Source organism: Diadema antillarum, unplaced genomic scaffold (assembly GCF_040938485.1).
Source record: "Diadema antillarum isolate AM-2024a unplaced genomic scaffold, OU_Dant_1.0 scf00000024, whole genome shotgun sequence".
NCBI lineage: Eukaryota > Metazoa > Echinodermata > Echinoidea > Diadematoida > Diadematidae > Diadema > Diadema antillarum.
In genome coordinates, this window is record NW_027270913.1 from 1543446 (window position 1) to 1556619 (window position 13174).

The 13174-nt window shown below is 39.0% G+C and overlaps 1 protein-coding gene across 1 annotated transcript in view; it reads left to right on the forward strand.

Annotated features, from left to right (window-relative positions):
• Nucleotides 1–7942, forward strand: part of LOC139732413 (coiled-coil and C2 domain-containing protein 2A-like) — a 45367-nt gene extending 37425 nt beyond the window's left edge. Inside the window, exons 30-36 of the mRNA XM_071643280.1 lie at nucleotides 1210–1407; nucleotides 2201–2290; nucleotides 2930–3181; nucleotides 3982–4104; nucleotides 4888–4946; nucleotides 5777–5948; nucleotides 7754–7942. Coding sequence (XP_071499381.1) covers nucleotides 1210–1407; nucleotides 2201–2290; nucleotides 2930–3181; nucleotides 3982–4104; nucleotides 4888–4946; nucleotides 5777–5948; nucleotides 7754–7942 — 1083 coding nt within the window. The remainder of the gene's footprint in view (nucleotides 1–1209; nucleotides 1408–2200; nucleotides 2291–2929; nucleotides 3182–3981; nucleotides 4105–4887; nucleotides 4947–5776; nucleotides 5949–7753) is intronic.
• Nucleotides 7943–13174: the final 5232 nt, after the last annotated feature.

The window sequence follows — 13174 nt, forward strand, 5'->3', positions numbered from 1 at the left end:
AAGCAACGCTGAAATCAAATAGGATTAGCTTTCCTTTGACATGCTGTGATGGCTCCATTTTTCAGGGTAAGACAGTTAAAGGACAAGTTCACCTTCATAGACATGTAGGTTAAGTGAGTGCAGCAATATTAGTAGAACACATCAATGAGAGTTTGAGGAAAATCGGACAATCCGTTCAAAAGTTATGAATTCTTAAAGTTTCTGCTCAGTCAGGGCTGGATGAGAAGACTACTATAGCTTGTGATGTCATATGAGTACAACTATATAAAGAAAGTATAAAGAAAATTCAAGATATTCTCACTTTTCTCACATAATAAAAGAAAACTCGACTTCTCTCTTTCAGAAGTCAGGGGGAATGATATTACCCCTAACATAAGTCAGTAACAAGTCGAGGAAATGTTCACTTTATTCAAAAAGTCAAGTTTTGTGAAATTCTCTTTTTATTTTCCTTATATCGTTGTACGCATGTGACATCATACACTGTAGTAGTCTTCTCCTCCAGCAGTAATTGCACAGATATTTTAAAAATTCATAACTTTTGAACGGATTGTCGGATTTTCCCCAAACTTTCACTGATGTGTTCTACTAACATTGTTGCCTTCACTCAATCCACATGTATATGAAGGTGAACGTGTCCTTTAAGTTGTGGACAGGACATCTCTAGACAAATTACCTGACAATTCTGTAGTAAAAAAAAGTGATTTTCACCAAAATTTGAGATACAAGATCATGTCACCCCAGCAACAAAAGACTCTTTTGGAATGTAATTACACTCAATATTGCCCTCCTGGTACCAAATGAACTAAGTATAGGTGTCTGTCCCCACTTTGATGGCAACTCCAGTTGCAATCCCAAACTTGGCAGAGTACACCATGTGAACCTCTTTATGGGATGCAGAGACCGTGGTTTTAATCCTGTGGTTTGTGAGAGTCCATGTCACTGTTTAGATTCATCAGTCCACCAGTCAGGTGATAACGCTAATTATGAAAATGTATGGAAAAATGAAAGGTGAGGTGATGCCTCCCAGTACACTTGATGATATAACATGATTTAAATGTTTAGACCTACAATATATTACCGATATTCTACCACGCCAGAAAAGTCATCATATTCTTAACTCATCTTTCTTGCTCTGTCTGTCTGTTTGTTTGTTTGTCTGTCTGTCTGTCTGTCTCTTGCTTGCCTTCTTTCCCCCCATTTCTGCCTCAGTTTGAGACACTTGAAGATGACGCCCTTCTGAACCAGGCCGAGCTGCTTCAGCTCCAGGTCTCCAAGAAGTTCCCAAAGAGGCAGATCACGTCCACCGTCATCGACATGAATGGCAACTCGGTCTTCATCACCCGCTACTTCAAGGCTCTAGCTCCCCCAGCTGTTCTCCTTGAAGGAGACAGCCAGAGGAAAATATCGGTTAGTCTCCTCCCAGTATGCTTGAATATCGGTGAACCTGTTGGTAGTGAAAAAGCTAAAGAATCCCAAACATTTCCTGACCGATACACACTTGTGATATACTTGGAAAACTACACATTGACATGTATTTCCTGAGTCCAAATCTATACATCAATGATTGTCATATTTCTTTTCATATACTCCTTATTTAAAGTGCTTGAAAGATGCCCTTATTTTGATATGTCATGCGTATTAGGGTAATTACCCAGAGGGCAATTACCCCCAGCTAAATACTGGTTAGTAATAAGTTAGAGTAATGATTAGGGTTAGGTTTAGGGTTAGGGTTTGGGTTGGGGTAAGATTTAGGTTCAGGATTAGGATTAGGATTAGGATTAGGGTTTAAGGTCAGGGGAAGAGTCGGAGGAAGGGTCCGGGATAATTGCTCAGGGGGTAATTGCCCTAGACCCATGTCATGAGGTGCATTTTTTTTAATGAATTAAAAAGCTTTTAGTGGAGACTAACTTTGTAACAGCAACATATCACTCTCTGTTTTAACATCCTTGCAATGTAGATTTTTTTTAAATGATCTTTCCAAAGTTCCTGACAATTGTCAGGACTTAATTTAGTGATATGTTTTCTCCAATATAAAGATTACTATATCTTGAGATAACTGCTAATTTTTGCATATCACATTATAATTGTAGAGAATAATCTAGTGTCCTCTACACACAGTAAGTAGAGTCAATGATTTAATGTGATTGATTCCATATTTCTTTCTTTTTGTTTTCCTTTGTGATAAATTGTATTTTTGCAGGAGAGAGTGGCTCGGTTTGTCTCCCTCGTGCCTTCTGTTTCGGACAGTGTCATGTTTCCAGGCGTGTGCAATATCTGGGCAACGTGTGATGTAAGTGCACTGAAATTAACTGAGTGGAGATCACAGGGGACAATTTTATGTTGTAGTCTCTTCATTTCAACTCGTCATATTTCTGCCTAACGGGTAAAATAATCTCAGCCTCACATGACTTCTGTCTGTTCAGATGTTTGAGCCATTAACGTATGCTTTCTATGGTAACAAACAATATGCATTTACGATGAAATTGGCAGCTGCAATCTTCTAAAGACTGCAGAATGCATGGAATATTTATAGTCAAATTTTAGAGTATTACTATTGAATTCTGTTGATGGTGGACTTATTACACTTGACAATTTAGCCCATACGATTATATTGTAGAAGATACCAGAAAAGAAGAAATGTTGTGCTTAAGAGCTCTACTATCGATTGTTCTACCTCCTGTTCAGTCAAGACTGTCTTGATAAAGTAAAAGATGAATAATTCATATCGATGTCATTCAAAGAATGATACTGAAAGTCTCATTCAAAGACATCATTATAGCATAACAGTTCTGATTTCATTGGGGATGTTTATGATATGAGAATGATTTCACATATGTCATGCTCACACATATCTGTGGCAGCTTGGGCTTTTGTAATGATGCACTTTTCATATGTTGCCATGGCAACTTCTTTCCCCCAATGACAACAGCAATTCCTGCGGATGTTGCAGGGTGACGAGGAGGAGCATGCGGTCCTCCTCATCAACTACTTCCTGCATATGAACAAGAAGGCGTGGTTGATCCTCGGCCGGGCAATTCCCGAGGGCCCCACGGCCTACGTCCTGTCCAAGGAGAGCGAGGATCAGTTCTGGATCTGGAATCCGTCCACTGGGGAGCACTACCAGACCTCCGACAGCTTCTGCCCCCTCAAGGCCATCGACTGCTTAGTCAACGAGGAAAACGTGAGCTCCTTTTTTACTCTCTATGGGGAATTGACTACAAGGCATTAAGATAGCAAGGGTATGGACATTAAGATACAACTGAAGCGAGTGTATGACCATACACTTCCAAACGTATTTCCTTAGAGTAATAATTCCCTCACACAGTGGCTGCAGTATAAGATGGGCAAACCCACTAGCCCGCAGCAATGCCACTGCCCTAGACAAAAGGAAGGGTGATAGAGTAAAATATGGATGCAAGGATGATATTATATCAAACTTGATAGGTAATGCTTAGACATCTTGCACCGATGGCCATTAAACTTCGGTATGAAAGGTTTGATTGAACAGACTAACAGTGTGCAGTGTAATAGAAATCTCTGAACACAGTAGCACGAAATATTGGAAGTGAAGCATGTGAGTTCTTTGTGCATGGTTTGACCAGTTTGTATTAGACTCTTTTGTTTTATTTTTATGCCTCCACCGCGAAGTGTCGCCAGAGGCATTATTTGTTTTCTAGAAACATGGAGTGAATCCTTCGATGCTAATTCTGAATGCTACAACGTATTCTGTTACCTGTAGCATCTGAGACAGGGATATTCCTCACAGAGATTAGTTCATTGTAGGCTTTGTTTTTGTAGGCAATGAGCGCAGCAAGTTACATTACAGAGAAAAAGAAAATGTCAATAAATTTAGATGAATACATTTAGGTACATGTGTATGTGGATGAAAGGAGGAGGTTGCAGAGAGAGTGAAAAGATTTCAAGATGATTGAGGACTGTGCACATTATGCTCTCCATGTTGTCTCCCGCCCAACGTTGTAGATCTGGGCCAATATCCAGCTCCAGGAAGAGACAAGTCGTATGTCCTTTGACCTCAGCCAGGCAGCCCACTGGAAGCCTCTCTTTACTAAAGACTTCCCCATCCCTGGTCTCTCCAGCATACAAGTAAGGATATCCAGGAAGGGTCATTGAATTTCATCAGGAACTGTTGTCGTTCAGTTTCACTAGAAACATCAAATGGGATGATATTCTCGAAGCATTTATGCAAGTGACAGGCTGGACTTCTATGGTTGTCAATATTCAAATCCCTAGATTAACTTTATACTGTAACAGTGGAAATTTTGTGCAAGTGATTTTTTTTCGTGATTGGCGGGGTAAAATGAATTTTGTGTTTTTTAATTTTGTGGTTATGTCGCTATGATTATATGAGGGAGCATTTCAAAAAGCTCACTGCTAACATGGTGGTTAAGGGCTTTGGTAATGCATAATTAAATGGTAAACAGTAAAAATAGTTTACATTATAACAGCAAATTCTATCATGCCAGAAGACTACCTATACTGCAAAGAAAACTACAAATAGCATGGAATCTCACCTTGTGTTATGGTGGATTTTCAGATGCATGATACCAATGATGCCGTCTCGTGTCACGATTTTGTTTGTTTGTTTGCTTGCTTGGTTTACTTCAAGGTTATATGAAGATATGCCATTTCTTATTTACATGATATTACGAGGTTATTAAGTAATTTGATGTGAAGGATACATGCCATTTATTCTGTGTAATGATACAACATCCAAACCATACTTATTTCACACCTGTGGGACACTAGCTTGAATGAAGCAGGTGCAACAATAAATGTGCAGGCCCACAAAGTAAGATTCACTTAAATCTGGTATTTTGTAATAAATATTAACTTAAATACTAATACATCTTTTTCTTCCTCCTACAGCCAAGTTCGATAGATTATCCAGAAACCAACCGAGATAACGTCATCGACCTGCAGAACAAGTAAGCATTTTGCCTTTCTTGCCTACTTGTTGCCATAGACACCTGCCCGAGTATACTCGTGACTCATCCTCAATGGGTTAAGTGCAATTCTTATATATTACAATTTTCTCTTGAGTCAGACCTCTTCCTGCAAAGTTTGCATTTCAAAATTTTGAATAAAATACAACACTATCAGGGAGAAAAAAGAAAAAAATCTGAAATAAGTTCATGGGATCGGATTATGTTAATCAAGTGTGACTTATACAGAGGTGAAAAGGTTCCTTAGATTACAAGTTAGCGCATTTAGCTTTCATGAAAATTTTCCATGAACGGTAAGGTTTGTTTCATCTTATCAAACACCATGAGAATAAAGAAATTTCAGACATGAATCATTCCAGTGTTTGCGTTGAGTTCATATTTATTAACAGCCAAAATACTCAAAATTGGCTTCTTTGAAATAGTTGGTTCAGTTTACCAGCCTTTTGAGTTGTAACATTGCTTTGAAGGACCTATGGCCTTTAATTAATGACATGCAATTGATTAAATGTGATGTGTCTTCAAAGAAGCCATATGTTATGGGAAAATAATTTTTTGGTTTTTGACAGATATTAATTCATCTGATGCAAAGTTTTAAAACAAGATTTAATTAACCTACATGTACACCTAACCCTTGCAAGGAAAATGTACAATAAAAGAAATCAAAGTTAGAACACTGCAAAAGCTGTATTACGGTATGCACATTTACAGGCATTTTTCTTTCCTTTATAACTTTTGACTTTATATTAATAATGTGGCGACGCACCATACATTAAGTGTTAACAGCATGGATGTAATGTACATCACTTACACAGAATTGAGAAGAAGCTTCGCAACTGCGTCATGGATTGGCGCCCTCGCCACATCACACGCTGGAATCGTCACGTGATCCACACCTTCCGTGACATCCTGAAGAAGCTGGAGAACGCCCCTGACCTCCTCGCTAGCGACAACCCCACTCTGAAGAGTATCACAGACTCGTACAATGTGAGTGTGCTAATCAAATGTCTAGGGTTGAAATTGCTAGTTCATGGTAGGAGCTGAATAGTATTGCAGTGGTTGGATTATTAGCATGCATGTACTGTACAGGTGCAGTCTAGGTACATTGTAAAATGCCCAGGGCCGTTAAAAATTGATATTGGGCCACCAAATTCCAAAAAGGTTATATTTTGGGGGCCTGATGGGGCAACTAAGTTTAAAAATAAATTGTGATGTTTTCTTTTGTTTCGGGCTAATCCATTTCTTTTACCACCAAAATTTCACATACAGAGATTTTAGTGGCCAAAACAAGTTAGTGGTGAGTCCTTCTTTATTGTCTCGCCCACCGGAGGTGAAGGCGAGACTAAGGGATCCAAATGGCGTCCGTCCGTCGTCCGTCCGATGTCCGTCCGTCGTCTGTCACAAATGTTAAAGTTTACCTGCAAGACTCTCTTATGATGCATAACTTGGCAACTATTACAGCAATGGCAGCCACACTTGGGTGATAGAAGCACTAGGGGTATCTCCATGTTATGGTGTTGTCGACGGTCATGTGATGATGTCAAAGGTCATTTGAGGTCATATATTAAAGAGTAGGTGCAAGACTCTCTTTTCTATGTTAAAGTTTACCTGCAAGACTCTCTTTTGACAAATAACTTCTCATAAGTTGCTTGGATTACAACCTAACTTGGGTCATAGATGCACTGGGGGTACCTTCATGTTATGGTGCCGTTGGAGGTCACAGGATAAGGTCAAAGGTCATTTGAGGTCATACGTTAAAGTTTACTTGCAAGACTCTCTTATCACACGTAACTCGACACATGTTGCTACAATGGCAATCAAACTTGGGTGATGGATGCACTTGGGGTACCTTCATGTTATGGTGCTGTAAGAGGTCACATGATAAGGTCAAAGGCCATTTGAGGTCATATGTTAAAGTTTACTTGCAAGACTCTCTTATCACACGTAACTCAGCACATGTTGCTACAATGGCAATCAAACTTGGGTGATGGTAGATGTCTCTTGGGAAGTTGAAGGTAACCACGAGGTCAAAGGTCACAGACAGGGGTCAACGAACTCTTAGGGCCCAATGTTAAGTTTTTAGGGCCCATTTCATTTATGGCTCATAACTTTTGATCCCTTTGTCCGTTTGTGACTAAACTTGGATGGAAGATGTCCCGTGGGAAGGTAAAGGTCGTCACAAGGTCAAAGGTCACAGACAGGGGTAAAAAAACTTGGGGCCCAATTTTTTGTTTTTAGGGCGCGTTTTGATTGTGGCTCATAACTTTTGATCCGTATGTCCGTTTGTGACCAAAGTTGGACGTTTAGATGTCCCTTGGGGAGTTTAAGGTCATCACAAGGTCAAAGGTCACAGAAAGGGGTCAACAAATTTTTAGGGCCCAATGTTAAGTTTTTATGGCGCGTTTGGTTTATGGCTCATTACTTTTGATCCCTTTGTCTGTTTGTGACCAAACTTGGATGGTAAATGTCCCTTGGGGTGTTGAAGGTACCCACAAGGTCAAAGGTCATAAGCAGGTCAATTAACTTCTGGGAGTTATAAAAAATATTAATTCCTTGTAAGCGAATGGGCGAGACACAATTTGGCACTTGCCTTGTTTGTTCAACTATGACAACATTTTAATATCACAAAAGAATAATAACGGCAGTCTTGGGGACTTCGTTATAATGGGAGTTGCGGTACAAGGCAGGTTTCTTTGCCAGCTGCATGCACTTCTAAACAACAAACAAAAATATGAAATTTCAGGTGATTGAAATTGCTAACAAATTTGCCTCTTTTCTGTGTAATTCCCCAGATGTGTGGTTTTCCGCTGCACATGTCCTACACTGAGATCAAGACGATTGTGGACAAGGTCCAGAGTACGGGGGTCCACAAGAACGAGTCCAACGACGTGGAATTTGCCCTGGCTGTGCATATCCATCCTTACCCAAACCACGTCTTGTCTGTCTGGATCTACCTGGCATCCGTCACTAAGCGGAGGTGATCTGTAGCCCGCCCTCGGGAGGGTGGAGGTCTACAGTACATCAGCAGTTCTACCACAGACTGGCTTGTGTTGATCTACAATTTGCTAAAATGTGGGACACTTCATATGCCTTGTTACATGACAGTTAGACTGGTGTGTAGTAGCCAATTTGAGGAGTAATGATGTTTATAGTGACTCTAGCTCTGTAGAAATAAAGAAACTTGTCATGAAAAATTAAAGGAAAAGCATTCCTCTTCCATATCATGTGACTGTATGGGATGCTATCCCATCAGATATTGTATTCAATTGATGCTTTCTATTGACATCATGTCCAGTTCTTTTTGTTGCTGTGTGTTCCTTAATCCCACTTTAGCATGTTACCAATCTCTAATCGCACACCCCTTTGGGAGAAATCTCCCCTGCTGGTACATGCACCCTCTCATTGTTTTCTCTCAAGTCTGTAATGCTGAATTGAGAACACATGAAGAGTTAGTTTGCAAAAACCGATAAGTCCATTTTTGAAGATTTTGAAGTACGATCTCTGTCATAAAGTACAAAATAATACCTTTTAAATGATACATTGGTCACTACATATAAAGGTACATTTTTAAAGTTATGGTCAAAAGAAGCAAAAATTTTGTTATTATTCTCTTAACGGTATTTTTCTTGACCTTTAATCGCAAATATCTCCATTTGGCAAATATAGACTTATCGGTTTTTGCAAACAAACTCTTCACAGTCATGGAGATTATTTTGGACAGAAGATACAGGGCAGGGAGCCAGAAGTAAGTAAACCAAAGCAGGGTGGTCCATAATTGGAACTTGAAACTTAGCATTTTGCATAGAAGAGTGAAAAAAAAATGTTGTGTGTACACCCTATACACATATTGCCCCAAAATGTATGCCCCGAGTATGGCGTGTCCCAAGGTTTATGTCCTACAATGTACAATGTACCTGAGGGTTCTGGCAGCTATAGGACTCTAGATGCTCTCAGCTGCCATCTTAGCCTCATTTTGGACCATTTGACCACAGTGACTGAGCTGAAATCCAAGGACACAAATCTTTCTTACCAGTTTTCAGTGCATTTGGACACTCTGCACTTGTTGGCAAAAGGCTTATTTTCAGCATGTCATCAATTTCGGGATATCGGAACAAATTTTGCTTTGATGCTTTAACATACTATAACCCCTTGAGGACAACCCTGCTAAAGTACAAACATACTTTGTCGAGAGATTCTAGTCACCATTTCACAGTAAATCCTGCTGGCTTTGTTAAAAGTTATTCCACTTGGAGTTGAAATATGGCCAACTAGTACTGCATATGTTGACCACAAAGGTATGAAGTGTTAATGCAAACAAAAGTGAATATGCTAAAGCATTGCCTCTGCAGCACTGCAATAAATAAGCAAGTTTATATATCTTGACCTAGGTTGCATATACGTAATGTGAAAGTCAAGCCATATCTTTGGGCCAGGTGGATTCAGTAATTTACTGGAATACAATTATACGGAGATGACCATCAATATGTTTCATTCTTGTCATACCTATCACTAATGTTCATGATCCATATGAAAAAGCACTCTGATGCTGCTATTTTATCTAAACTTGACATTTGACTTTCTCGTAGTTGAAAGAGTTGCTTTATAAGAAAACTTAGCAAATACAAGTTGGAGTCACTTTCATTCTCACAGCGGTGCATGGATATCCAGAGAGTTTGTACACAAATTGCTTTGATGATCTGCGTAGTCAGATTATGGTGTTCAGAGATTTGAATGGCACTCAAGAACAAGTCTAGGGCTATTTTGCATGAAGCAGGGACACTACTATCTACATACAGTACCTTTTGGAACAGATTCTCTTCTTATATAGAATGTGTGTTGAAGGGGTATGCCAGACAATTTTCGTAATTTCACGTCAGGTAGCACATAAATCAACAGCTGCATGTATAGACTTGTGGAATTTATTGTGGCCCGTGAGCAGAGAAACCAGTGATCTGAAAATCTTAAACAAATTACACTGAACAGTGTTGATGACATAGGAGTAGTCTCTCATATTTCAGAAATGTAGCAGTGTAATTCCATTACAATACTGCTTAAATTCACCTGTGTAGAATCTTTGTGTATACATGCCTCCTTCTTTTGTTCTGCTTCCTTGAGCCCAAACTCTTGCATTGTTATGGTGAGGTTGCCATGTCATCATCCTTGTTCATTGTTGTTATAAACTTTGAAAACATAATTATTCCTCACTGTTCCTCATTCCAGTCACTATAAATTCTGAAACTCTGTACTCAGTATAACTTATTCATACTCGTTCAAATGGAAAAGTCTGAAATCTTACGGAGGTTGTCTTGAACATAGGTTTTGATGAAATCTTCTCCTTCCAATGGCACATTGTGCCTGGCCGATACTCTTTGCTGACTATTGTCTAGGCACCTGGGGTGAGCCACGAGAGGTTGGTATCATTTGCCTGTTTTCTGGTTTAGGTGTGTGAAATAACCAGATTGAATAATGGCATCTAGGGCAAAAGTCCATCCATCAGTTTGTACTCATCTTGCCAAACCAGTACTTTATTTATGAAATAAATAAAACAGATACACCAGCATTGTGGATTGTGTGAAAAATGTTCAATAATTTATTGCATAATCACTCTGTTGATACATGTACAATAAACTTTTGTAAAATCTCTGTACAAGACATTCCATACCTCATATACAATGTGAAAAATGTAGAGATATTAAGTATATTGTAATAAACTTGTACCCTTGTGAATAAATTCTTGGCTGTGTATGCAGCATTGAAGCAATTTTGTGCTATCATTCACTGCCAGTATTTTGTTTTCTTCACTGTAAAACTTTCCACTCATAAAACCATGAATGTTGATACACTTGGAACAAAACAACAACTTTTGCAGTATTACATAATTTGTGATTGAGGAAACAAAAGTAATCATTCAGCCAACAAATCACCACAAAAAAATATTTCACGCTTGAATCTTTGGTAAATATACACCTCATGCCTAATATATTAAACTCAACTTAATGGTGAAAATGCAACACATAAGAATTTTTGGTTAAGACACACACTAAGGTGGAACAAAATGTAAAAAAAAACAAAAAACAAGAACTTTGACCTTCAAGACCAAATTCTGCAGTGTGTTATTACATGATTTGTCATGTTACTCTACTTATTCAAATGAATGTGTGCTACTGTATTTCATGTTTAAAGTACAAATCATCTCTCATTAGAAAAGGCAAGAAATCATTTCTTTGACAAAGTATCTATTATTCATGTAGCGAACCTGACTCATATTGACAGTTTCAACCCTGAGAGATCACTATTAAGAAATTGAAGAGTTTGATTGTAAAACGGGTTAAATGCCATTTTCAAACATGTTGAAGTCCATCATCACTTAGGGCAAAATAAAAACATTTCTCTGAGAGTAGAAATATCCTATATTTTCTAATGATATGCTATTTTTTTTTTTGTAGCTTTAATCGCAAGTATCTCAAATTAACAAGAATGGATTTAACTCGTTTTGTGATTAAACTCTTCAATTGAAGAATACTACAATGTATGTTTCTTTAACAAAATAGTGATGAAAACAATACATCACTAGTATTGAATACAAAGTATGAAAATAAAAATACAACAAATCTCGGGTTAATCGACACACAGGACCGCAGGAAAATCATTATGGTAAGCCATGCTAAGAAATGATGCAGTGAATCATTGAGAGGAGTGTGCAGATTTAAATGATTTTTGGTCACTGCCAATTACTAAAAACTTGTATCCCATTCTGTACAAAATTATCGACCCCCTGTGTGTTCTGACATAACAGAAATTAAACCTAATGCCATTATACACACTCTCCACTGTCTATGGCAGAGAAAGGGTTAAAATGTATAAGCTAATATCAAGCAACCAGCAACTGAACCATTGCATTTAATAGAGAAATCAAACTTCATGCCAAGTTCAGCTTCTTCAGTACTGTAAACCCTTTTAATAGCATTTATAGTGAGAGTCTGACGGCCAGGCCTTTATTTTCCCCACCCCTTCCAAGAAACATTGTCATGCCTGTTAAAGGCAATCGTCAACGCAAGAACTAAGCAAGAACACACAAGAGAAGACACTAGTGTGCCACATTTTTCAAGGTACGAGGAGGAAATCCTTCGTTATGTGGCAGGATTCCTTCCATTTTCGCTGTGCAAAAGATACAGAAAATTTTCAGGTCACTGTGCCAAACAGTATGTCTCATTTCTTGAAGGTCTGAAGGTTTGGGAAGATGACACAAACCATGCCTACTCTTTTTTAGCCTATACTTGTGTGTGGACAACACTCCATAACCAAGTGGACTATACATTGTACAACGTTCACGACTCTTATTACAAATTGTTCCGGGCAATTGAAATTGAGACCCGTAGACATCTGTCTACACAGTTGTTAGTTGAAAGAAGATTACAACCTGTGTACTTGAATGCGACTTGAAGTCATGTCATGGACCCGCAACTAAGCAACTAGATGTAGAATAAAGCTGCAAAAGGCTGAATTTGAAAGAAATCAACTGATTCTCGAGCAAGAGGAATTTGCTCTGGCAAGGAGAAAGGAACTACAGTGTAGCTACTATCAAAGCTGAACAGGCCGTAGTCAAGGAGTTTGATGATGAGTTGGATGAGGATCGCCATGAGCAAATTGTTTTCCCAAATGTTGAAAGGGAGACAAAAGGTGAGAAGAAAATTTCAGGACTAGAGGTCTTGGATTACAAAAAGGACAACATGGTTCAGGTACCAGTAGCCTTCACAAAGGAAACACTGCCAATCTCACACTCACAGATACTGAAACCAGAAGTGGCTAAAAGATTGCTGCATCTCCAACCCATCACAGACAAAATGATGCCACACAGCGACACTGCCGAAGTCTCCCTACTCATTAGCAATGATTGTACACAGGCAATTCGACCTCGGGAAGTAGTCACAGGGGCAGAAGATGATCCATATGCACAGAGGTCTCTTCTTGGATGGGACATCATCGGACGAGTGTGCAAAACCCAAGGTGAGAGTCCAAGAAGTGCTGCATGCAACAAAATCGGTGTTGAGACATTCTCAAACTTTGCCTTCCCTGCCAAGACAAAGGAAGTTCTCTGTCCCCAAAAGATAATCCAGACCCTAGAAGCAGACTTCAAGGACATGAGTGGAGGTCAGGAGCCTTTCTCTGTAGAAGATCAGCAATTTCTCCAAAGGATGGAGGAGGGAATCGAG